This window comes from Plectrocnemia conspersa, unplaced genomic scaffold (genome assembly GCF_051122295.1).
Source record: "Plectrocnemia conspersa isolate PC_06_02 unplaced genomic scaffold, ASM5112229v1 ptg000009l, whole genome shotgun sequence".
Lineage (NCBI taxonomy): Eukaryota > Metazoa > Arthropoda > Insecta > Trichoptera > Polycentropodidae > Plectrocnemia > Plectrocnemia conspersa.
This window is the reverse complement of record NW_028277173.1, coordinates 8250669-8278339: the sequence shown is the minus strand read 5'-3', so window position 1 is coordinate 8278339 and position 27671 is coordinate 8250669. Positions and strand designations below refer to the sequence as shown.

At 30.0% G+C, this 27671-nt stretch overlaps 3 protein-coding genes across 6 annotated transcripts; 2 read left to right on the top strand and 1 right to left on the bottom strand.

The window, feature by feature from the left end:
- Positions 1 to 337: 337 nt before the first annotated feature.
- LOC148231814 (uncharacterized) lies at positions 338 to 9177 on the top strand. Its single transcript, XM_088193079.1, has 2 exons — positions 338 to 462; positions 7727 to 9177. Exon 2 carries the CDS (start codon positions 7727 to 7729, stop codon positions 8930 to 8932), a length of 1206 nt encoding a protein of 401 aa, XP_088049205.1. The 5' UTR covers positions 338 to 462; the 3' UTR covers positions 8933 to 9177.
- Positions 9178 to 9601: 424 nt separating this feature from the next.
- Gmd (GDP-mannose 4,6 dehydratase) lies at positions 9602 to 14108 on the top strand. Its single transcript, XM_088193080.1, has 6 exons — positions 9602 to 9760; positions 12051 to 12245; positions 12834 to 13068; positions 13135 to 13367; positions 13457 to 13672; positions 13736 to 14108. Exons 1-6 carry the CDS (start codon positions 9716 to 9718, stop codon positions 13865 to 13867), a joined length of 1056 nt encoding a protein of 351 aa, XP_088049206.1. The 5' UTR covers positions 9602 to 9715; the 3' UTR covers positions 13868 to 14108.
- A 2254-nt stretch (positions 14109 to 16362) lies between these two features.
- On the bottom strand, positions 16363 to 26289 carry LOC148231812 (uncharacterized). 4 transcript variants are annotated; one of them, XM_088192713.1, is made up of 10 exons: positions 25916 to 26056; positions 25212 to 25379; positions 25063 to 25152; positions 24903 to 24992; positions 23497 to 24835; positions 23164 to 23397; positions 19684 to 19830; positions 18622 to 18771; positions 18350 to 18551; positions 16363 to 16829 (listed from the first exon to the last, which is right to left on the bottom strand). In XM_088192713.1, exons 1-10 carry the CDS (start codon positions 25919 to 25921, stop codon positions 16811 to 16813), a joined length of 2445 nt encoding a protein of 814 aa, XP_088048839.1. In that variant the 5' UTR covers positions 25922 to 26056; the 3' UTR covers positions 16363 to 16810. The 4 variants fall into 4 exon arrangements, with proteins under 4 accessions (XP_088048839.1, XP_088048840.1, XP_088048838.1 ...); XM_088192714.1 differs by having other exon boundaries at positions 23164 to 23388; XM_088192712.1 differs by having other exon boundaries at positions 23164 to 24835; positions 25916 to 26289.
- Positions 26290 to 27671: the final 1382 nt, after the last annotated feature.

Genomic DNA, 27671 nt, shown 5'->3' with positions numbered 1-27671 from the left:
TAAATATTTCTAGTGTATTTATTATATTTCTCTAAATGCATACGTATTTTATTTATAATTTTAATGTATCAAAACTCATGCAGAAATAATTTTGAAGCCTGTTCTGCAACACTGTTGAGAATACTTTGTAAGCTGCATTTTGTCGCCTTTAAATTTGCATACTTCATACAGAATAACATTCAATGCAAAAGAATTGACTTTTTTGGAAATACAATAAATAATAAGTACTTAATCTACTAGCATATTAGTCGTTAAAGAGTTGTAACTGAGCAATGGACTATGATGTTAATTTTTGCTTTTTTCCCCCTTAAACTTATGATCCGATAGGTCCTCCCACGAGCACCTTGAGAGGCATCCAAGAGGGGGCTTTTCCCTCTCTTGGGGGCCACCGGAGTGGGTCTGGGGTCTGCCGAAACGAAAAGTGAACAAACACCTGCGGACCCTCAGACGCTTCGCTCCACGGTGAGTGCTTTCACTTTCGTAACAAAATAAATTCCGTAACGTAATCGGTATAACCAATGACAATCGGTTGGACATTGTTGTGTTATCGATTGCGCATTAAAAATCTATTAATTAAGACACCATAGCGACCTTGACTGCATTTAAAAGTTGGAATGTCCAAATTGCTGTGTGCGCAGTGTAATTTGTATATCAAATAGAAAATTCACAATGTGTTATATATACATAATAATGATGGTGAAAAACGCACTTTTGTGTGTTACGTTATTTTATTTATAAAATTTGACCTAACCTTCACGAAGTCATGGTGGCATGAACATTTTGTTATTATTTTGGGTGTTTTCAGTCATTATAGTTTTAGTTATTTACTATTTAAAATAACATATATTAAATTTAATATGGCAAATGCCGAAAATATGTAATTTATAATATATTACATATTAACTATGTACCTAATTTTTCCTTTATCACATTTGTTTTTTAATTATTTTATAGGTTATAGATATACATAGGCTTATGAATATATTTATCTAATAAATTAATCATTTTTTTAATATTGCATTCGCGTTGAATTGAATAGCGAACAGATGATTATTGTTGCCTCCTTACGAGCGAGTAACATAAATTATGAGCGTTTATCCGTAAAATATAAAGACTGAAGTAAATTGTCAGTTTTAATTGAAGTAAGTAAATCAAATGGTCAGATAAAATCTATTATTTCTTGTACTATTAAAAAACAAATTATTTAGAATAAGAAGTAAAGTTATGTTCAGTTCATATTATATTTTTATGTTATAGCTCATTTATTGAGACTAATCACAGTTCAATTGAATTACTGAGCCAATAAATATAGGCTAGATATAAATTATGTTTCAAATATATTTTATTTCTTTACATAAAACAAGTGTAAATCCCCTGGCGACGCCGGGTAACACAGCAAGTTTAAAATAAAAGTTAATCTAGTAAATAATAAAGTTATGTAAATGAAATACATATTTTTCATGGTAACTGAATTATGACATCGTGTAAATGCAATTTCAGTCGTGTTTAGTATTTGTTTTAATTATATTTTAATTATTATTATATTACATGCATATATGTATGTAGAAAAAAAGCATGAAATCCATTTTTCAATATGTTGAAGAATGTCAGAATGCAGCAATAATTCGTGACTGCATATAATTGGTATCTTAGATACAAAAAAAGACACATTTTTTTACTGCAAAAATTAATCATATAATAAATTATTTTTCTGAGCAAGGAAAAAATATTTAATATAAAAATATCAAGGAACAGATTATTTTAATTTGTGTATGGTATAAATATTTTTTTGTAAATCTTCCATTGCAATATGACAGGCGTTTCAACCGTGTAAACACAATCAACAACTACTAAATAAATAGTAATACATCAGACTGAATCAAAGTCTGTAAATTAGTAATTTTATTAATTATTAATTAATATTACAGCTTAATATGCACGATTTTATTTGAATTATTTTGTATGTATGTATGTGATATTATGAAAATCAAGGAAAACTTAATTAATCGGAATTAAAATGATACAATAATCACTAATTATGACCTCCTAGACACGATCGACAATCGTGCTGGTACATAGTATTATTGAGATCACCATATGAATATTTTGATGTTTTCCTTAGCTCACATCTTTCAAGGTATAATGATATTCAGAACTCGATTTAATTTATCTCAATGTAATTTGCAATTATAATTAGTTTTTTTATATACGTTCATGATCTATTTAGCTTCCAAAGTGTACCTTTTCAATTTGATTTTTTATCTGAGCCAATTATGCTATACATGGAAAAATAATATTGTTTTTATATCGATTCTATATAAAATTCATTATAAAGTATTAAAAAAATAGAAATTTAGCTAAATAATAAAAAATGGATTTCAATATTTTTTATTAAATAATTTCATGTTTTTGTACTTGCATAATCACTTTACACGCTGTTAGTATTTAACATACATACATTTGTGCTTATCTAATGTGCACGTACGAGTACATACATACATATATAGAAATGGAAGAGTATCGATGTATAGAGAAAGTTGAAGAAATTTCCCAACTTCCTGCGTCGAAAATAATTTAATAACATGTTGTTTTTTAAGCCTGTTTTTTATGTACAAAATCTAAATGTTTGATAAAATATGCATTTGAGATCTTTAAACGTTGATCTTTAGCATCAGTCTACGTTTATTAAAAAATGTCACTTTGAGAAACTTTCACGCGGTACAAGAGTTTAATTCGTGTCGTAGTATTATATAACATTGCAAGAAAAGTCATGGCCAATTGTCGACCCGGTTGAAAATTTCTGAAATTGCATAAATCAAACGCACGTAGTGTAGAAAATTTGTCCTAGATTCATTGTCCTTCGGTCGAGTAGTTCGTATGACCAGTCAACACACTTGACTGATTCACTGTTGTGTTATTATTATAATAATAATACAAAATGCTCTTCAATATCAACTGCAGAGCAGTCTTTTTGCAAAAGGAGGTCGGTTTTCGTAAGAATATCTGTCAAAATATAATATAACATTTCAACAGATGTCTCAAAATAGAATATAACATATTCATTTTTGGCTACAGTATTTATGTATAATACATATATACTTTTAACTTTCAATTTCAAGTGTTTTCAAAAAACCTATATATTAAATCAAATTATATTTTTTGGTAGGTTTACAATATTTGCTTACAAAATTGAACAAATTTAACAGATATTTACCACGTATTAAACTATATTATAATATAATACAAAGTAAATAATATTCCTATTATTTTTAATAATTCAATTAAATTACTTATTCCTTGCTATTTATTTTTTATATAATTTTTATACACAACTGAAGAGATATTTTGTAACCATGATGTGATAAAGTGTAAATCGTATTTTTTTATATACGTTTATTTCAATAATAAAAATAAATTTAGACATACTAATTATATATTGGATAATACATGTGTTACTGGTTTATAACTATTTTTGTGTTTACAATTTATTATTAGCTTAATTTAAAATAAAATAAAAATATAAGACAACTTTTCTGGTTTTAATTAACGAAAAAAAATAAAAAACCTTCTACAATTTAAGATTATCGTATTAAAGATTTTTAATTTATAAGCTTAGTACTTAAAACTATACAATTTGTAATAGAAAACTTAAAGTGTAAACTTCACCTATAAATTATATGCCTAATAGTAATCGTGTCGATATTTTTGCCTGATTATAGTCAGTAGTTACAATAAATGGTCAGTATTAAATTACTACTTGTTAAAAAGTCAGTTGTCTGTTTTATATTTTTTGAAGTAATACTTTCCTAGCGAGTCAAATATATTCTTTCCGGGTTTTAAGCAAATTTTATTTAAAGATGCGCGATCCTATTTATATTAAATATACTATTAAAAAATAATCATAAGTAATTATTCAATCTAAATAAAGTAATAAACATGTTATATTTAATGTATAAAATACCATGACCACACAACAATGACCACCGCAAGCATTTTTATTAAAACCCTAATTACAGTTTACTATTAAAATCAACATAATCCTTCGTGAATATTTAATTGAATTAAATAAAATAATAAACAATCCATATTCAATGTGTTTATTTAAAAATAAATCTAATTAAATACGTTATGCAAAAAAATTACTCAGCAACAATGCCCACCGCAAGCTGACGATACACAATCGAATATAGTATTAAAAAATTGATTCGAATATGACCGTTGCCAATACGATACGAAAAATGTACTTTTCGCACGTTCTGATCATCTATTTGGGCACATTAGAAGCACGTTTACAATATGCAGCAGACACTTCAATTTCATAAGTGCCTGTTTATTTATAGTTAACAGGAAAATAAAAAGTTTGTTTCTACCCTAAATTATAGCATTAGAACAAAAGTAGGAAGATCAAAGGACCTTCCCTAAATCTTAGAGGTATATAAGAGTGAACGCCGAGAAACATTTAATAGAAAAGTCACTGGATCTAAGAGTTCAACCCGATCTTAGGAAACGACCTAGAGACTGCATGACGCAATGCTTCGAAAATGAAAACATATATTTTGTACTATTAATTAATACTCTCACGAATGTTGGTAAAGAACAATAATATGCGTTATTAGACATGTAATGAAGTACTTCTGTAAACAATTGCATTTTATCTATTTATTAAAATTATTTAATTTTATTGGTTTCGTAGAGTACGCTCGGGATAAGGATTCCGGTTTGTTATTGTGTGCGTGAACTGTGTGGCTCAAAACAATATCGCTCAGAATATTTTTTTTTTTATTTTCAAAGAAAATATATGTTTTTTTAACATACATACTTCTGAGCTAAGTTTGAAATTTCAACGGACAATTAAAAATATATTATATAATCGAAGAAACCAGACATTGATGTCATTAATTAAATATTTGCAAACTTCAAAATCTTTCACTAGTCAAAAAAATAATGAAATCTTTAGCTATTCTTCAAAAGCAAAAAAATATAAAATTATTCGCAGATTGTTTAATGGCTCGACGACTCTATTAAATCATTAGAATCCATTGAATAAATTAAAAAATTATCATTGGCGCAACGATAAGAATAATAACTTTTTAAGCCTTACAGAGAATAGTGTAAAAAAACCATCAACGTACGGATTAATGGAAAAATATTTAAAATATTTTAATCCACGGGTAAGAGAACGAATAACTTACAGTGTATATTTGAAGCCTTGATATTAATTAACCCAGATATGCCCAAGAAATTTTGTTCTCTTAAAATTTCATTTATAAATAAAAAACAGTGGCACAAGTTTAGTAACCTACCCATGGGACAGTGGGCATATCTGGGTTAAACCAATATCAACACAAAATTATTTAAAATAAATCACTAGAGGAGATCGAACTTTTGTGCAACACTGAGCTTTAATGACGAATACAGCGTTGACGAATCAGCGACTGTCCTTAAAAGAGAAAGCGAGACAACGAAGTACACGCTACATCGCTTCTCCCTCTCATATACATGTACACGCACACAATAACAAACCGGCATCCTTATCCCGAACGTACTCTAATATATTTCATAACTATACCGGTTAATATTTTTTCCTAGTATGTATAACATATTTTTAATATTTATAGTTTTAAAAGACAATACTATGCATATTTCTTGTTAATATTTCTGCAATCAAATATCAAAGTACATAAATTTGAACTAACTACTTTCCCCTGATATTTGATATGATTTTTTTCTGTTATAACATGACAGATGTTAGCCTAATGCATTTCAACGTGTTAAATACAATCAATACTAACCAATTAGTAAAACATCTGAGTGAAATCAGTGACACATATTTTAATAATTATAATTTATTATTACAGCTTATAATGCGACCTGGCTCGATTTATTACGATATTTATCCGTAAGACTAGGTAAATTTATGAAAACATAAATCTGAATTATAATTACATTATAGTCAGTAATTCTTCCCGTACACGATACAGATTGAAAAATACTAAATACTCTTTTTAAAACCCACTATCATTGTAAACTGCTCATTTTATTCAAATTAAATCATTTAAAGTACATTTTATTGGGAAACTGGAATAATTGATATGTTTTCTTTAGCCACTAAAGCAATATGCGCTTTGTCTTTTTGTGCTTATATTTAAATTTAATGTTTTATATTATGATACACGAGTTTAATGAGTTGGTGTGGTTTCACGAGATATTTTTATAATATTTTCTGGTATGAAAATGACAGTATTCTTTAATTATTGGTATTTGAAGGGTAATGTGCATTTTTTTAAGATTAGTATAAAAATGTGTATTATATTAATTTTAAAGCTTTGTTTTGAATGACTTGTAATTAATAAAAAAAATAGTATTACTGGTGTTACTTCACACCAGACAGGCATATGTTAAAATTGGTCTAATTAATTGTTAATAGATTAAAATTCTAATTTTTATAGCTAACGCGCTCTGTCTATTAAATATCGGTCTAAGGGCCGCAATGGCAGCAAGCCATTTAGAGAGAAATTCCAATATTAAATTGCAAGCACATGTATTTAGCGCTTGTTTTCCATTTTACTTTATTGCCCTCTTCATTTAGGAAAGTAGGTGACAGTTTGTTTACGTTATGTGAAAATAATCGCTTTTGTTTTAATTCACTTGATTTTAATTTTCCACCTCTCAACATATTTATTTTAGATTTCAAAAGATTTTTGAAATTTATTCAAGATCATAAGCACTGATTAAAATAGTAATTATAACAATGATCCTTCTTTTTTATCAAATATTTATTTTAAAATATGATTTGGTAACATACGTATAGTGTCTTAAATCTATGCTTTTCACTAATTGTAATACAATAAAATTAAAACATATACTTTTAAACTTCAAGGCTGATTTTTATGCTAATCTGTTAATAATAATGATCGTTTATATGAATGCATTTTTCGTGCAAATTGTTTTTTGTCCATTTATATGTTTGGCAAGTTTTTTATTTTATAGTATAATAGATAATTAAGACTAACTGCGCCGTTGCGTTCTCAGTATTCCGCTCAGCAAGTCCTTGTTTTTTGTTATATCGTATAAAATATGCGTCGCCTTCGTAGTAAAACCTTATATATTTTTTTTATTGTGCATCGAGCGTTAAACAAGAAGAATTCGACGAAGACCGTAATTATGCAAAAATAAAAAATGCATTAATTCCCATCGTAAAACCGGTACTATCACGAAACGTTTCCCTTTCGCGTGCAAAATTGTCGACAGATAACACAATACCATGATTGTGTTGAATAATACAAAATTGTGGCAATAAAATAATTGCTGGGACGATCCACAATTGCTTCGACGTTTTATTTACATAATAAATGTATATGGCCGCTTTCGCTCGATCTATTATTTGCGGCGAAAGTGTTATGCAAAATATTGCATATTGTCCCAACAAGCTTTTTACAATTCTAGACTGGTCGTCTCATCGTCTGTCGAAGTGAAATTCTGTTCCAGTTTTCACTGGTAGCTCGCGAATCCCGAGTCAAGGTCATTAAACGATCGATATATGTTTTTTATTGACCATAGAGTACTTCCCAAAACGTGAAAGTGATTAAACAGGTTACAATGCAACACTTTCACTCGCGTTCGCGGTCGTCTGGCGATGACGAAACACCACCTCATCCGTGACGAGATGACATCTTCGTTACGCATAATCCGTCCGTATTGACATTCCTATTGTTGTTTTTTTCAGATGTGGAAATTAAAGGCGGTGTTATTCGTAGCCGTTTTGACTTGGAGCTCGTCTTCTTCCGTCCCGATCGACTGGAAGGAAAAAACGGGGCTAGACCTGGAGAAGACTTTGAAAAACGTCCAAGATATCTTAGCCGCTAATCCGCTAATTCCGCGTCTCACCGAAAACGAAATATTGTCTCTGTTGAACGACATCACAGCGGAAGACAGCGCTAAAAACGCGACCGCGGAAGATGACAGCGAAAAGATTATGGTGGTTATGCCCTTCACTCCGGCAGATAGCGAAACTACCGACGTGACGGAACTCTACACTAAAATACCCATCACGAAAATAATATCATCGCCTACAACTAGAACAAGAGAGATGACCACTCAACCTACCACTTTGAAACCTAAAAAGAAGATGAACAAAAAGAAGGCTACTTCGATAAAGACGGACGAATCTAAAGATCTGAACGTCAATAATAATCCTTTGGCTAATTTTAACGATGAGTTTTTCGATCTACATTCTTTAGAGTCGTCGAATTTGGCAGCTTCGGACGTGACCGCTTACGAGACTTTTAAGCCGATGCCGACGATCTCAGAAACCGTCGAAAGCATTCCGATAGATATCAGGAATATCATGAAAGCAGTCGAGATGGAAAGAGAGTCTAGTGTGATAACGACCGAAAAACCGCAAGATGTTAAAGCAAATTACGACTTTATCAATGACGCAACTTTTCCGGAAGATATGGCTAGTGTCTTAGCAGACTTGGGTTTGACTTACGGCCAAGTGCCGAGCGCGAGCGCTTTGAAAGGACGCGTTTTCGCTCAACAGCAAACCAACGATCATTTAGCCGAGGGACTCGATCCTCTGTCTTTAGATGAGATAACCAGCATTGACGATTCGCTAGGAAACGATATTAGAAAGCGACAGAAGTCTGAGAATAGCACCGAAAGTACCGAAGAAGCGTCCACAACGACTGAGGCGACTATCAAATCGACCAGTGATGACGAAAAACCGAACCTGGAAGATTTAGAAAGTTCTTTCGGAGCCAGCCCCGCGGACGACGACCCGTCCGAAGCCGAACTGCCGCCCCCGAGGAGGAACGGCTTTTACTACATGGTCGATTGGAACTCGTTTTTGGAAGTCGGGGACGGCGACACGAAAGTGAACATCAGATTCGATCCCAAGCTGGGAGATCCGCAGCGCTTCCTCAAAGTATGATTTGAATCGCGCGCGCTGCGTCGACAGTTTTGGCCAAAGCAACGCTCGTGTCGAGCATTCGCGCTAAACGCTAAACGTACGCGAAAATCGATAAAATAATGTACGTGACATTGTTTTTATAGTGTAATTAAATGTGTACATAGGAGTATTAATTAATAGTCATACTTTTGTATATTTATAATATTTTTATTTATATTTTTATATGCATAAAATAAAAAATAAATAAATAGTGAGCTTATTTTTAATGCTTATTTTTAATGGTTCAAAATTGCTTTCGATAATGATTTTCACGCTTTTCAAATAAAACGATAACGTTAAAAGTGGTAATTGCAATCGGTCATATAGATATTATAAAATAAATAAAACAGCACTCCCATGTTTTCTTATCGGTAAAAATGTGATACGAGTGTAGGGTTGTCAGTTTTTAGTTTAATACATAATTTTATTTTAGATGTATTTTTAAAATTACACTTTTAGACATAGTACTTTTATTGACATATCAGTATCACCAACGCAAGCGGCAAATATCGCAATCATCGAATTAAAAATGTATTTTATATTATAGTTATATTTCATTTTAACGGATGCTTAATATTCAATATGAAACATTAAAACAGAACACAAGAGGTATTATATCGATTAGAAATAATAATAATGAATTGCGATAATGATTTGACGTTAGCGTCGTTACGTTGGTAACCCTGGAGTATCGTATCTGTCGCCGGTAGCTGCCGGCTAAGTCATGTCACTAGTTTGCAATTGCTCATTGGCTTATTGTTGACGATGGCGTCTCCACAAGTGGCCCTCATCACCGGAATCACTGGACAGGTAATCCTTACAAATATTTTAAATGGAAACTACAATATTCCAAGAACGTTCGCTTAAAATACATCAAAACATGAAAATAATCCAATTAAATGCTACATTAATTAAAGTAAGTCTATAATACCAAGCATACTGAAAATCATACGGTGCTAATGCTTAAATATCATATAAAGAAGATTATTATTAATTATAAACAAAATCATTTGGAGTTTTTAACCTCTTTGTTAATAATTCTTTTTCTATACTTAACCCTGCAATGCATGATTTTATATTTTATAAAAACACTTTTTTCTGGTTCCTATTTATTATTTAGGTTGGAGAAAAATAATACATGAATTCTTTTTTAGCTAAAAATGCAGTTGATTCATATTTGCATCATCATGCATTTTAGCACAAATTTCAGGGTAAAAAAATGAGTTCAACATACATGATTTTTTAAAATCAGTTTTTATATTTGTTAAAGCACAATGCTGTTTTGAATTTCTTACAAATCACAAATGTTGGGTATTGCAATTCTATGTCATTCCAATAATAAAATGATTAATTTCGTCTAGTAGAACATCTTAGAGATATGGGGTTGACGATAGGCCAAGACAATTCTAAAATCAGCCAATTTCAAAACGTCTCTATCTTTATTGCATCTTCGCATAAGAAGCCAAGCGTTTCATTTGTGGCGTATCATATCAATTTTTTTTTAATATTTCGATTTCATTAGGATTCAAGTCATCCACGTCAAAATAAATAAAATGGTGCCGTCACAGTAGAAACGCTCGATTATCTAACGATCATATTAAGACTTTTTATGACAATATTACAATTTACAATTAGTACCGAATGAAGCACAGCTAAACCGAATTTTGACGCCGTCGCAGTGGGAACGATCGGTAACGAGTGTTCCCGCTGAGTCGGCACCGACACGATTTTATTGCTTTTAATGTCAATTTTTGACTTCTGAGAAGTGATAATTGTTTTTGCGCCCTCCTATTGACCAAAATTCGGTTTGAATATACTTTTATCGGTCATCTTATATCAGAAGTCATAGTAATATCGGTAAGGATAGCTATCATATTTTTAAAACAGATACGACGTCCATCTGTTCTTCTTCTGCTTATTTTTCCCTGAGAAATTTGTTGTATTTTGGACTTTACCTAATAAAATCATCAGGATAATTAAAATAAATGTTTTAAAAAATTGCATGTATGTTGAATTCATTTTTTATAAATGCATAATGATGCAAATATGAATCAAATATATTTTTAGCTAAAAATAAATCATTTATTATTTTTCTCTAATTTAAATAATTAATAGGAACCAGAAAAAAAATGTTTTTATAAAATATTAAATCATGCACTGTAAGGTTAGTTATAGAAAAAGAGTTCTTAACAATGAGGTAAAGAACTCCTGATGATTTATTAGGTTAGGTTTAGGTTTGAACAACAAATGTACGTTTCGCAACTGTCAAATTCAGTTTTTTTAGACATTTTAGAGCACCATATAATTTCACGCAGCTATCAGTCTATATATAGTTATATTTTCGCTAGTAGAAATATATATCTATTAGTGAAATTTTATTTTGACTTCACTGAAAAATACACATTCATTGTAACATTCATACATCATATATAAATAAATAATTTTAAGTATGTAAATATATATACTAAATATAAAAAAAGTTGAAATCATATAATTTTATTAGCACCTGCCAGATAAATTATATTTTCACGTAAAAATATATATCTTATCAGTGAAAATGTATTCCGATATGATTTCACCGAAATGTCATATTTTAAAAATATTTTCAGGATTCGAGATTGTTTTTTTTTTAGATTTTCTTTGCTAGTTAACCTGAGAATTTCTGGTTTAGAATTAGGAACGTCATTTCATTTTTTTTAAATATTTCTATATCATTAAGATTCATAGTATTTAATTAAATGACACATTTTTCTAGTCAAATGCTCTGCTCTCCTCAAATAACTTGCTTTGTATTAAATTGAAATTGCTTCATTAAATATAGAGGATAATGTAAATGACCAATATATAAAATAATCGTTCCATAAAACAAATTGTTTGTGCATTACCGTTGGAGCGTTATCAGAACAGTAAAGACCCTATGAATAACTCTCTGCAACGAATCTTTTTCCGCAGAAAAATCCAAATATTTACCTTACATAAATGCACAAACAAAGTATTTATTTAATTGCATATATCTCTTAAAATAATTCCCTGTTAAATCGCACCCTTAAATATATTTGTAGCGTTATTTACCTCCACTTATTAAAAATCTATATTTCAGGATGGTTCGTATTTAGCAGAATACCTTATAGAGAAGGGCTATGTGGTGCATGGAGTAATACGTAGATCCAGCTCGTTCAACACGAGCCGCATTCAGCATTTATATGCTGATCCAAAGATTCACAAACAGGAGCGAATGATCCTTCACTATGGCGATATGACTGATGGAGGATGTCTAATTTCCATTATATCGAAGGTAATAAATTTATAAGTCATAGTTACAAAATCTGCTATAGTTATACTAAATGTGTTATATAATAATTAAATCAACTACTAAAAACAAACAGGAAATTTTGAGACCTTGTTTTTTGCTTAGAAAAAAATACATTTAGATACTTATATATTAAAAATTGAGGATTGTTAGTTTCAAATCCATCTTGAAGCATGCTTACATGAATCATAGAAAACTTTTGAACTTAAGTGTTACCATGAGAGAAGCATTCATCTCACATTGAGTGACTCCTTTTTTAATTATTTAATGTCATGGCGAATTGGGAATTTTAGCTTCTCGAAGAGAATATGCATATCAAAATATTGCTTCAATGTGTTTAATGCCTTTAAAATCAACGGTCACGAAAGAAGTATTTATCTACGGAGTCAAATCCTTCCACCTGGAAATTTATTTGCTGTCATATTCAAGTTTCATAATTTTGTATACGTTACTGAATCAAATACATATGTATATTGATTTTCCAAGAAATGATTTGCATTATACATATTTACTCAAAACGTTATAGCAGACTTGTATATAATAAAATTGTTTCTTTAAATAATATTTCAATAGGTTCGCCCGACTGAGGTTTATAATTTAGCGGCTCAGAGTCACGTAAAAGTTTCTTTCGAGCTGAGCGAATACACAGCGCAAGTAGATGCTTTAGGTACATTGCGGCTTTTGGACGCGATAAGAACTGCCGGTCCTCCTTACGCCAAATTCTATCAAGCTTCGACGTCGGAATTGTTCGGAAGCGCTCCGGCTCCTCAGACTGAAATGACTCCGTTCTACCCTCGTTCACCTTATGGTAAACATCATGTTGATTATATATAATTATACATAATTGTATATACATACGTATTTATATTTTTAGCGTGCGCCAAAATGTTTGGTTATTGGATTGTGGTCAACTATCGTGAAGCATACGGAATGTTCGCTTCGAACGGTATTTTGTTTAACCATGAATCTCCGAGACGTGGCGAAAGTTTCGTCACGCGTAAGATCACTCGTGGAGTGGCCAAAATAAGCCTCGGTTTAATGGACTATATAGAATTAGGTAATTTGGATAGCCGGAGAGATTGGGGCCATGCTAAGGATTATGTGGAGGTATATTATCAAAATAAATTAATATATGATACGCCTGATATTGTTTCTTAACATATATAATTATTAATTATTGCTTCATAATAATGTAGGCAATGTGGGTGATGATGCAGCAAGAAAAACCTGGAGATTATGTCGTCGCCACTGGTGAAACGCGTTCAGTTCGCGAATTTGTAGAGGCTGCCTTCAGGCATATTTCTATTCAGATCCGCTGGGAAGGACAGGGCGATAATGAAATCGGGCTGGATGCAAAAAGTGGCAAGATGCTAGTCAAAGTTAATCCTAAGTATTACAGACCAACGGAAGTTGTAAGTATCGCATATTGATTTAAAAAACAAATCATCATATGATATAATCACGCTTGTTCACAGGATTTGCTGCTAGGGGATGCAACTAAAGCGAAAACCGAGCTTGGCTGGGTTCCAAAAGTGACGTTTGACGAGCTTGTGAAAGATATGATGGAATCAGACCTTCAGCTGATGAAGAAGAACCCTCAGGCTTAGTTCTGCGGTAGTAAAGTTGCCATGCACAAATTTTATATATGGATATATTAATGTAAATCTTGTCTTTTATTTGTTTAAATACAATATATATATTTTTATTATTTACACGAGTGTTTATTAATGTTTATTTATGTGAAAAAATAATTCCATATTATTAATGTTAATTTTAATCTATTTATGTATAATATAATGTAAGGAGTACATTAAAAATATTATATCATATAAAAAAATCACTGCTCAATTTTTGTATTATTATTTATAGTCGTTTCATCATCTCCACATTATTGTGTACAGTAAGTCTCCTACATACGACTCAAGAACACATTCGTAAGTCCAGCAAAAATATACAAGGTAAAAAAATAGATCCTAATTAGATTAGAAAATAAACTAACTAGAGGAGATAGATGAGGGAGAAATGGTAGAGCTGAAAGATAATCAAAGGGCAAATTGAAATTTTTTTACTTTTTCATTCAATCATTTTTTTTACTTTTTTTACCAAAAAAAATGTTTAGTATTATCTAATTATAAATACTATATTGTGGGAGATCCTATTCTTAAAACTCGCGTTAAAGTCTGTGACCAAAAATGATCATTCATCAATAAGGATAAACTAGACAATAGTGGGACCACACAAAGCCCTCGTTACGACTAGAAAGGGTTTCCAATAAATAACACACAAGGATTCTCCAGTGCATTGAATGAATATTTCTTTGTTACGAAACGGTCATGTGAATCAGTATATCACCGAAAACAAAAAGCACCATAAGGCCACAACATTCCGTTGCACACTTCGACCTCGGAGATGTCCATCAAGCAAATGTCACGCGTATACATAGTTCGTTGTTCGAAGAGGGGAGTGCAACGATTGGCTGGATGATCGCTGAATGATTGTAATTGGTTAACAAGCTTTGCAGCCCTGAATACATAAGGCTGGTCTCCAATGAGGACCAGGTAGACACTCGAAGAAACTAGCAGCTTCGGCGCGCCCGCGGACAACATACGATCATGAACACTCACCTCTTAAAAGGGACTCCACCATACGAGCACCGCAGCAGAGAGGGATCGACCTCCGCAATACTGTTGCTGCCACAACAATCAGGATCTTCTATGGACATCATCCCGGCGCCAAATTCTCTACCACTGCTCGGAGAAAAACATCTCGCCTATCATAGTCTGTCACAATATGTAATATAATCTAATAAAATTCTCACTAGTTTTCACCTGCGTCTTACTGGCTGCAAAGTCACACCACAAAGGGTTGGAATCCCGAAAATAATATTATATAAAGTAATACGGTTTGTATGAATTTGATGTTTATATTTCTGTTATTGATTAAATCGTTTTATTTTTTCGAAAGTTGTTTGTTTCTGTTGCTATGTAAAGGTTATGATTTTTTGACGAATTTGTGATTTCATTTATTCTGTTTTTGCGTATTTTATTTAAAAGTATTTTAAAACTAGTTTTACGTAATATTTGTTTGATTTTAAAATTATTAATTGCTGTTTTAAATTTTGTAAAATTTGGTAATACAATACTGTCGATATATGTACTTGATAAGAAAATGTTTTCGTGTTTTGTTTAATTGTAACTTTGTTGTTCAAAGAGCAATGTTGGAACCCCCACACCTTCATAAAAATTGTATATAGTCAAAGATATATAATTAAGAACATAATGTCGACAAATGATACAACAGTTTACTAATTTTAAACAATCGATAAAAAAAGAAAATCTTTACGGGGATAAAATATTTTACCAAAAAATTCAATCTGAAACAAAAAGCCCGTAACCAAAAGGCTTCCATATTCGGAACATAAAGAATTCCTATATTTATGATTACCCCAAGAAATGTAATTTTTATGCTATATCTAATTATTCTGAAGCTTCATATAAAATATTCATCGTCTTCACTACATTCAAATTCATTTTTAAAACATCCTTCTGGACTATAAATTAAAAAACGCACTACTTTTAATATATAATTAGCTAATAAATGATATAACCATTGAAATATAAGTACAGTTCAATTAAAAATGAATTACTGCAGAAATACACAAGATGTTCACAGTGATATGTCACAACACAGACTATTGCATCAAGCAAGAATAGGTATTTGGTCGTAAAATAAAAAAATTGTCTCATTTTAAACCATTAAATGAATGCATACATAATCACATAACATAAGGTGACAAGACGTCCTTCTTTGAAGATGATTGCTCTTCTCAAAAAATGTGTCCATTTTCCTCCTTGAATAAAAATTTCCAATGACCATTTTGGAAATTTTTATTCAAATTTCCTACTCAAAAATTTTTTGGAGATAGCCTTTGAAAAAAAATTTCAAATGACTTATTTTAGCTCCCGCAGCAATGACCTTTTCATTTTAAGTGTTCTTTGACATTTTCAAAATCTGGTAACCTTACATAACATAATGTTTCATTTTGAAATCCCTAATTTTATTATTAATATAATAATTTGGGTTATAAAATAAAAATCGATAATTCTTAGTTCATAAAATTTTTATTTGTAACAAAAAAATAACAGTTGTCACAATCATTATCCTGAATTAATAATGCTTCTAATTACATTACATAAAAACTGCTTATCCAAAATTACAAATTATAAATTAAAAATTTAAATTAACTTTTGTATCTCCACAAAAGGAATGGTTTAAATAAAATTATTCAATTCCTACACGGTAACATATTAATCGACGGACTGATTCAACAAGATATGTATCAAAACCAGGAATTGCAGTCTCCTTCTAGAAGAATTAGTCTGGATCCACGTGAAGGTTGAAAATCTTCGTCCTCGGAACGCAAAGCCCATTGGCAGGTTGATTGCATCACCGAGGATGGCAGATATATAACAAGCAATAGAGAACAGTCTTTGGTTGTTGAGCCACATATAATAATAATAATCATTTCACTTAACACATTGAAATCATTATTAAAGTGAAATTCTCCACCTGCATAAATTAAGAATTACATTAAATTTCAACAGATAATGGACAAAATAAACTGACACAGTTTTACAGAAGTGAAACACAGACAAAAAGTTATTTATATTGGTCTAATCTGGTTCAAATTGATTAAAAGCAATTCAATCTATTAACATAATATATTTAAGCCTGACTTTTTCTTTTTAACCTTCTCGCCACATAAACGTGATAAAAAAAAGCTGAAAGGAAAGTTTCTTTCTATATTGCATTATGGTTAAGTTAACATGAAGATTTATGGACATAAATGTTAATCAAAAAAATTAGTTCAATAAATTCATATTTTTGCGATGTACACAAAACAAGGCAATAAATATAAGTATACTATAAAACGGAAAATGTGTCTGTGTCACAAGAACTCCTCTCAAGTGGTGAATAGTAGCAATGTGACATTTGTACATGTCATTCTGGCTGACATTTCTAGGGCAACGCTACGATTTTCAACTTTTAGTTAAAAGTTGAGCTGAACAGTACTGTAATACGCGACAATAAGCCCGCTGAAAAAACTGAACAGCGACGTGGTGATTACGTGCTACTGCAATACGCGAAGACAAAGGAACAAAAATAGTGTATATAGTACTTGATACAGAATGAATAAAATTAATTATAATGAATAAAGGATGAGTTTAAATCTATCCTGGACGAAGCCAGGCAATAAAGCTAATTATTTTATATCTATAATTATCTGGCAGTTATAATCTGACTGGAGTGTTAGAATTACAAATGACGCATAAATGAGTTAGCGGTCTATAACATGTTAATATCATTTTCATATGAGGAATATATATTTAAAAAAACTATATACATATTTGTAGTAATTCCATGATTGAATTTACGCAAATCTTTAAATACTGGCTGAAATTTTATAGACATGTAAATTATTAATAATTTGTTGTAGTTCTTAAACTTATATAATTGCAAATAATCGACTCTCGGTAGTTTTTATTACTTTATAAGTTCTTCATGAAACTGTTTAGTTCACAGATTATAATAATACAATTACCATAAATGTATGAAAAATATATGGATTTATACTTTAAACTGAACGTGAAATATGATATTGATGAAACTTCTTGCATGCGTTTCAAAGTTCTTGCAATTTTTATTCAAATGCTCAAGAGAACGCCCGGCTCCAATATGTGTTGTTGAATCCATTAAAATTAATACTAGTTTTTGTGATGTAATTGTGAGCTTTGTTTTTTTAAGAATTTCGTGCTCGTTTTAAGCAATAGTACATATTCATTTTTGTACTATGTACTACGAAAGGTTCTGTATTTTTTACTTCAATAATAGTAGAATTATATACATGTTGCTTTTTAGGTCCTCAATTAGTAATTATAGTCTATTTACTTTTGTATATATTTTTTGTTGAGTTTCTTTCTCCCAATGGACGACATTAAGACCATGCGCATGCATTGTTAATAGTTTATCAAAATTAACACTGCTTTATCGTGTAAAGTTATTTAAGTTATTATACACAGTTTATGTACCATTTCTTCAAATTGAATACCAATTTTTGCGTTAAAATTCCAGACACCAGCATATCAGCTTCGTAATACGGTTTTGGCAATAGTTTCAACACATCCACATCTTTTTTGCAGCCTATTGTAAGGGTTTTGGTGTTTCTTGTTGGTTCCAGCTGCGTTTTCTTCGTTGCAAAGATACACACTCCTCCGTTACTTTCGATTAATTCTGAATATAAAATCAAGCTATTATAATTGCAAAATATTATTAAAATGATTCTTGATTGTAGCTAACTTACGTTTTATTTCGGCAGGAGGTGGTAGTACGTTCGGCGTAGTATAAATTGTGTAACCAGACAGCAATTTTTCTTTTGCTTCGAGTGAATCTTTCAACTTAAAATTATGTAATGCTTCAGTTTCAGCATCTACCAATAAAAACTTATAAGGATCTGGAAATGTTCATAAAATATTATTTAGAATAAGTTACATACAGAAAAATTAATGAAATATAATATTCATTGTTGAAAATAGCAATATATGTATATGACGTTTGCTCACCAAGATATAATTTAATTTTCACCCTTTGATTGCTGAGCTTTTTGCGATATTGATTTAAATATTGGTGTATTATTTAATAAAAATTTTATTTACCTCCGAAGCAAAAAGTCAATTAAAAATGTATAATATTTTCAATGATGAAGTCAGATCCAACAAATCTCGCCAAAGTAACAAAAGCTGATATATCGGATTTTGGCAATCAAAGGGTTAACAGAAAATTATCAGTTATGTTTTTTTTTTAATTTCTGATGTACTATTATTAAAAGTTAGTTTGCCTGATTTTTTTATACACACAAATGATATTCTCTATGAACTGAAGTAGCTCATTATCAGAGAATATTTTATACCTAATATGTACAACTTAGCCCAATTTTAATTAACCATCACAATATTAATCCACGAGATTAGGAAAATCTAGAAAATCGACCAGAATAATAATTATTTAATATCATTAATTCTGATCTCCCAGACAGGATAGAAATTGAAAAGCATAAAGGTTTGTATGGGATTCTAATCCAGGTCTATTGTGATAACATCTAGGTGCCTTTTGAATTATTTAGTCACTAAAAATAGTATTTTAGAGCAAAGGATGTGTAGTTCTCAGATTTATCAAACCCTCACAACTTACTTTTGGATCAACTGTTTTTTCTGAGATACGACGATACACAAAAATGGGTTTAAAAAATCGAAAAACTAAAAAAGCCAAGGCACACTTTGATGTTTGAATTACGTCTAATCATGAAACTATTAGAACTTATTGTATATCAAATAGTTGTATATATTCAATATAAATAAATTCAAACCTAAAAACTGCTGCTTTTGAAGACTGTCGAATATCCAGTCTGTGTGAACAATGGGTATTCTATTTGAAATTGCCATGAGTAATTTAAACGTTCGTCTTATTTTATTTGATACAAGAATATCTCCGTTGCTATTTACTACACGTCCATCTAAAAACAAAGAAAAGTTTTTGTTAAAGGTGATGATAAAAACAGACTTATAAAAAATAATGAACTTTGGGGTAAAAAATATTGACTTATAACTAATTATTGAATATTAAATACTTTTTTTTGACAAGAAATTAAATGGTCAGTAATATTATGAATTTATGGTCATTAACTTTAGAAAGATAGTTAATAATAGGCCCAAAACGGAGTGTTTATTAATACGTATTTTTTATACATACATAATATTATCTAAGTGGCTCATTATTAAATTTTGTTAATACCTAATATATACGAACCTAGCTCGATTATAATTAATCATCACAATATACATCTATGAGATTAGGAGAATCTAGGAAAACCTAATCTGTGATGATCGATTAGAATTATAATAATCACGAATTCTGATCTTCCAGATACAATAGAAATTAAAAACACAAGGACCGATGTGGGATTCGAATACAGGTCTTTCAGATAAAAGTCACTGACTTAAACCACACATTTATTTTGCTAATGAATTATAAAATATATATATACAATACTATTTGAAGGATTTAGTCAACCAGATCCGGCAACTGTTTCAAAATGGCGGCTATGCAAAACATTTAAGAATTCTTAACTTCGTTTAAAATAATTGTAAAGTGAAAAAACGCGATAAAATATAAATTGAAAAAATCACTGCTGTAGTTTTAATCATATCGACATGAAACTAAAAATAGCTCGAGTAAGTTTGTTTGCAAAAATGTTGAATTATTATTATTTAAAATTTAAATATTTTTTTTTTTTAATTTTTTAACACTAGAACTACCGAACTAAAAGTAAAACCAATCAAAATATCTGATTTTACTTTTTATCTTTAAAATTCATACTATAAATTTCATATTATTTTTCTGAATTATAAATTTCATATTTTTTTTTTTAATTGTGTTATAACTTTGGAAATGATACATAAATGATTGTTATTATGATTTTAATGTGATTATAAGATATCTGATTAGTTTTCATTGAAAATACTTTTGAAAATTTTTCAACTAATTTTAAGCAAAAAAAAAATTAAATTCAAAAATAATATTTTTAATTATTATAATGAAATAAAAAATATATATAATAAAATAAAAAATATTATATTTATATTACAATTATTATAAAATTTATTTTTAAAAATGGAAAAAATAATGAAAATTGTCAAGATTTTGGAAAATATAATCGGCATACCTGAAGAGCGCTCTGACAATGAAAGCGATTAACTTTATGACAGTGAAGGTGAATTGACGGCAAAAATGTATCACTACTAACTAGTGATACTGATTTTTATAATAGCAAAAAAGCTTCTGCGTCCTCAGAAGTGACAGTTTATATGAAATATTTTTAATTTACAAAGTAAAAGATGTGTGAAATTGTCAGCAGATTCAGAAGATGTAAATGGAATTCAATATAATTAAAATGCAATTTCTGTAGATGAAGCTTTTGGAGAAAAATTAGAAGGCTCTACTTCAGGTAGATCACCAAAAGAATGATTATAAAACAATTGTATTATAGAGCGTGTAATAACTTACATCGAGTTAAAAGCTTTTTATGTTTTGTGGAAAAAATTAAAGCTTTCAAATTAAAGTATGAACGTAGGGCACACAAAGCAAAAAACTTGAAACTTTCATATTTATGAAAAAAGAAGTCGTGACCAAATATTTTTAAACAAAAATGAGTAAAAATAAGTTTACGAATATTTTAAGAATTATTTGTTTTGATAAAAAAAATTGAGATAAGTCAACGTTTACAGATAAATTTGCTTTGATATCAACAGTGTGGGATAGATTTATTGAAAAAACCAAGTGCAAATGTTAGTTGATGAACAACTATTTTCTACTAAGGTTAGATGTAGATTTTCACAATTTATGTCGAATAAGCCTGATAAATTTGATACAAAATTTTGGCTTGCATCAGGTATCAAAAACAAATATATTATAAATGGATTTCCATATTTGAGAAAAGATTAAACACGACAGTTATCAACACCTCCTAGTAAATTTGTTGTACTAAAGCTTATAGAACTGTTTACTATGAAAGGAAGAACTGTAACTACCGGCAATTTTTTTACAAGTCTACCACTAGCATATAAATTACTAGAAAAAAAGACTGACTTAGTTGGAACTATATGCAGAAAAAATAGGAGTTTGCAAAAAATAATAATATTACTTTATAAATCAAATGGTGTTTTCACAATTTATATAAGTAAACCGTACAAAAGAGTTTAAAATACAAATTTAAAAAAATTAATATGCACAAAAAACGTTTCCTCGAAACCATTTTATTCTATAATAATACTAAATTTGGAGTATACACATATGTAACTAAATAACAAGGAATAGCGTCATAAAGATAGCTACTTCAAGTATTTTTCAATATTCTAGCTTAGCTGTAATAAATGCTTCGATATTATACAAGAAAATAACGGAAGAAAACATAAAAATTTATTTCAACTAGCAGAAGAACTTGCTTCAGATTACAAAAAATCAAAAAGTGTATCACAAGAAGTAAATATGCCAACAACTTTAAAGAGCACACCTCAAACACGTAAATCGTGTATTGTTGTAATAATAATAAGACCACAAATATTTATATTAATTGCAAAAAATGTTTGTGGAAAAATTGTAGCTATATAGTAATTAATTTTGTAGTTTTTTGAAACATATTTTTCTAATTATTATATTAAAATATTAATATATTTTTTTATTATTTAAGAAAATAACTTGCTATTTAAAACTATTTGTAAGGGAAAATAAGGAAATACATATTTATAAATTCATTTATAATCACATATACTGAACAAGGTATTTTATTTTTAGACCAGTCATTATGACTGGTGTTGGTAGAAATAGGTATGTAATTTTTTTGGTAGTTCTAGTGTTAAAAATATCTATTTAATTTTTTTTTAAAGCGGAAGTTTTTCCGAAAAACTAAAGGGATTAAAGATTTTATATAATAGTAAAAAAATAATTAAACAACTTTATTTTTAGTTTTAAATGCAGAAATTTACTTAAATATTACTGCCTTTACCGTGTGGATATTTATCTACTTACTTAATTCATAGTTGTGTGTAGTTTTATTACATTTACATTTGAAAAAATACTGAAATATTAGATATTTTTAATTAACAAATAGGTTTTGCATCTTTCGTTCCTAGAATATTATATAAAAATATTTTCAATCTGGCCAGTAATATTTTATTATATTAATAAATAGAAATACTAAAATATCGGTGTTTAATTTATATCATTATTTAAATTGATCTGTAGGGATAATAATAAATAGTAAATAAATAAAAATATACAATAAACTTACTTAATTTTTCAACTGCCTTAATCACATCATTGTTTTCAATTTGTGTAATCATAACTTTGTACTTTGAAGTTTGATTACGAGAAGAAGTGCGCGTTGACACATTACAGGACTTGTTCGTTATCGATTCATCTTTTTTAACTCTCTTTTCTGGTACACATTTATCCAAAACCTTACTCGGGCGTTTTTTGGTCTTCAGACTCTTGGAAAGAGTTTCTTCAGCACTAACTGAAATACCTTTTTTCTTATATTTGTTTATTTCCTCGTTTGATAACCGTTTGATTTTTATTTTTAGATCTTTAATTATATTCTTACAGTCTATTTTTTCAATTTTACCTTTTTTAATTGGAATTATCCTTTTGAAGACAATCTGTGATTCTTCGCTGTCATCGTTTGAAATATCGGAAGCAGTTTCCGCCTCTGACTCTGTATCAGGAATCGATACGTGCGGTTGTTTACTAAGATAAGATTTAATCTCTTGGCTGCTAGGTAATTCTAGGGATAAAATACCACGAGAGGGGGGAGTCATGAAAGACGAATCATTTAGCCTGCTAGGAATTTTAGTACTATATTCTGATTTAATATTTTCATCAGGTTTTTGGGACATTAAAACGTCCACTAATTCTTGGGTACAACTAAAATAATTATTTTCATTTTTGTCCTGATCCTTGTACGATTTTGGTGAAGTTAAAATGTTATCCTCTTTTATTACATCCAGATCGAGTGGTTCATGAATCTTTTTCAAAAGTTGTTCATCCAATACAATGTTTTTTGCACGATGAAGGATAACTTGTGGAAATTTTTCTCTACTTCCTTTCGGTCTATCAAAAAAATTAATGAAACCCGAATCGAATATTTGGGTATCGGCATTCGATAAACTGTAATTATTATTGCTCATGTATGGAATTTCAAATTCTTCATCGATTTTATTGGATGTAGATTTTTTAGTTACATTTTGTTCATTGAATGTTTTAACCGTTCTCGGTACAAAATTAATAAGTTGAGTGTCAAATATTTGAGTTTCCGCACTTCCATCACTATCTTCATTGTCATCTTTACTTTTAGGTAAATTTATAATTTGCGTTGATATTTCGAACGGGTCAATTTCAATTCGTCTGCCGTTCACATTGCCGCTGGATAAATTAAAATCCCGCTTGTTTTCTAAAATGTTCATTATTTCCTCTGAACAACTGTTATAGATATAATTTGATGTTTTCTCCATTTCCTTCGATTTATTCGAAGCTTTCTTGGGTGACGGTATAATTGGTATTTTAAATTGTTCTTCATCTACGTCAGTCGAGTCGTCGTCGTCAATATCTATGACTTGACAATTTGAGGTTTTCATGTTTTCTTTATTCGAGCCGTGCTTATCGTTTTGTTTTTTAGTTGTTAAATTAACATGTTCACGAACATTGACTTTTGCGTATTCGCTTAGTAAATTTTGTGAACAGCTTATATCGTTCACATCTTCGGTGAAATCATCAAAACTAATATAAGCTTCACGTTCATCGTTCAAACTATCCGGTACAGTAGAACTAATTATTTGAGTTTGAGCATCATATACGTTCCTTGTGTCATCGTCAATTTCTTGAGTTTGCCTATTAAAAATGTCGTTTTGAGTAAATAATTTCGGCGAATTTGAAGCCTTCGAAAATAAATCTCTTACATCATCACCCTGAAAAATAAATAATTTAATTACAGTCCAAATAATTTATTAAATGCTTAAATTAAAAAACACCTACACATTCAATTGAAATCTTACACTTCATATTCTGGACCTTAATTGTGTAATTATTATCTAAAGGATAGCATTTATAAGGTACAACTGGAATCTGAAAACAAAACTCGAATAAAATATATATATAGAGTATTAAGAAGTTTATAAATTAAATTTTCACTTACACTATTTAAGGTTAAATTATAGTTTCCTATCATGGTTAGGAATGTTGAGTCAGCTGACTTGCAAATTAAAACAAACTTTTCTAAAATTCGCTACAAATAAACAGAAATATTAATAAAAAATAAATAAAAAGTATTGGGCTATTCGTTACTTTGTTTTTAAATGTGTCGTCGAAGGATTCAATTTGTAGCTCTTTTCCACTGTTACTAGGTTTTGTATTCGTCCGACCTCTTGAATTCTTTTTAACCGCAGTCGAACATAAAATATAAGCGCCATCATCGAGGGTGCTTTTTTTATCACCAATTTCAATCTCGCATTTCTAAAAGATAATAAAATATACCATTACATTAAAAGTTATTTAAACATTAGGTAAAATTGATTTGAAATGTATCTATGTAAGCATCCTCAATTCTATACAAGAAAATAATTTGCGTTTATATTTTGAAATAAGTATGTGATTTGTTTTGACTTTTTACCATTAAAAAATAAAATTGTGTTGTAGCCTTCATTTATTAAACCCTTATCAGCCACACGTCTAAAACGTACCTGTGAGTATTTTTATGGCATTTTTCTGTGAGCATGCTATATTATTATTCATGAATATACAAACATATGTAAGTCACATTCAATATATTGAGCAAATCAAAACACTGTTTTGTTTTTAAAAAATCCGCACGATTTGAGTAGTAGTGGAGGTTATGTTTTTTACTGAACTTTTTGAACATTTCTGTATACATGTTCGATATGTCATATACATACTTATATATATACTTACATATATATATGACATATCGATATGCGAATATTTTAAATACAAGCAATGCATATCTCAAGAAAGGAATGGAGTTTTCTTACCTTCATTTTCGATATTACATTGACAGTTTCACGACGCACGTATAAACAGAAATGCGCGAAAATATATTAAATGTTGCCATATAAAAAAATTTAGAAAATCACAAATGGTTATAGTGACCGCCTAAAAATGGGTGACGAAATAGAATTGTTCATAGAATGTGTACACATACTTATTTGACTGTATCCATGAACATTATACAAATATTTTAAAGAAGACAGAAGCATGGAGTCAGGTAGCTAAAGAATTTAATATGACAAGTAAGTATCATTTTATTGTACTTTTATTAATTTTTAAATTAAAATTATTTTATATGTTTGTGTTCTCTTGTCGCTGCGACAGAGTTCGGTAGACCGCCGTATACCGCGTTCTGTCTGACAGAACTGATGCAACATCGCATAATACAACCAGACCACCTGTCGCCGCGATCAGATATCGCTTCCCGCCGCGACAGATCGCTTTCTGTGTGCCCGAGCCTTAAGGGGGCGCCTCTAACTCATCTTCGGTTAGTTTTAAGCAAAATTAAAAATTAAACGCATGATATCTAACCCTGTTCACAACGGTAATGAAACTGCATAGGAAAAGGACAATGGAATAATATTTCTTAGAATCGTTCGGTTTAGAAATTATCCCTTAAAGGCACACAAGTGTTTCATTGGCCAGTCGATCAACTAAACTGAAGATTTAAAAAACTTCGGAAGGTGTCACAACATTTTGACTTTCTCACTGGTTCGAACATAATATCGCTGGATGAAACTGAACTGCGTATATATTCTATGGACCTTACGACGAAAAGTCGTTAAGTAGGCATTTCTTTCGCAAAGTTCTTTTACCGTTACTTTCAGAATGTCAAATATTTTGCTGAGATTAAGCAGTCTTTCAAATTCGTCTTGAGATATGTTAAGATCGATTTTTTAATCAATAAGCGCTTTCTTAATAGGATTTTTTAGTCTTACTATCCTTCCTAATATGTCTGATAAACTATTTCACCTTGTTTTGCAATCTAAAATAAAATTAAGCTCACTATCTATTTCTTTTTTTACATATTTCTGAAGAATCGTATTTTTGATAAACGACTTTCTGAATTTTTGCAATTTTTCGCACTTTCCCGATTAAACCTTTAAGCAAATATTCATTATTTTAATTGCCCTCAACTCTAACATGAAAACCACAGTTGTCATTATCACAGCCAGGCACAAACGTTTTGCTCAGGTTGATGTTGAGTTTTTTTTATAAAGTATATCTAAAGTTGTCAGCTGTACCTGCCAATACTTCTTATTAGGCAAATATCGACAAATGTATTGGTAAACATAGGACTATGAATGTTTACGTTCATAAAACGACTATTTCTCAATCTCGTCCATTCATCCAGTGTCAGTGTCAGAGACAGCTTAATTCTTTTCTCTTTCAGCTTACGCAGTTTATTAATCAAAGAGAATTTAACAGTCTCATTGTACTTTAGGATCATGTTTTTATTTAAATTAGAATATGTAGGCAAATTGTAGCCACATTGCTTTATTATTTGCCTGTTTCTGCTAAGCTATTTCAATTTGAAAAATAGTTTGTTTTTTTCTTGACGTTTCATCTTCAGTATCGGCAGAAATCTTATAACAAGATGCCGTAGAAATCAATCTTGGTGTACCAGAAACGGCGATAAATTTAAAAACTGTAATGTGCAGTGCAGCCTTTAAACGAGTAAAGGCCTGAAGTCGTGCCTCCCAATGTTTTATGTATCTTGTTACAGCTAATACACTTATC

Bases quoted from the DNA above. Each gene is read 5' to 3' on its own strand.
- LOC148231814 (XM_088193079.1), top strand. From the start codon at position 7,727: ATGTGGAAATTAAAGGCGGTGTTATTCGTAGCCGTTTTGACTTGGAGC.
- Gmd (XM_088193080.1), top strand. From the start codon at position 9,716: ATGGCGTCTCCACAAGTGGCCCTCATCACCGGAATCACTGGACAG. The intron at 12,246-12,833 runs GTAATAAATTTA...ATATTTCAATAG, and splicing joins TAATTTCCATTATATCGAAG to GTTCGCCCGACTGAGGTTTA. The intron at 13,673-13,735 runs GTAAGTATCGCA...GCTTGTTCACAG, and splicing joins ATTACAGACCAACGGAAGTT to GATTTGCTGCTAGGGGATGC.
- LOC148231812 (XM_088192712.1), bottom strand. The intron at 25,153-25,211 runs GTAACGAATAGC...GTTTATTTGTAG, and splicing joins ACGACACATTTAAAAACAAA to CGAATTTTAGAAAAGTTTGT. The intron at 24,993-25,062 runs GTAAGTGAAAAT...TTTTGTTTTCAG, and splicing joins ATAATTTAACCTTAAATAGT to ATTCCAGTTGTACCTTATAA.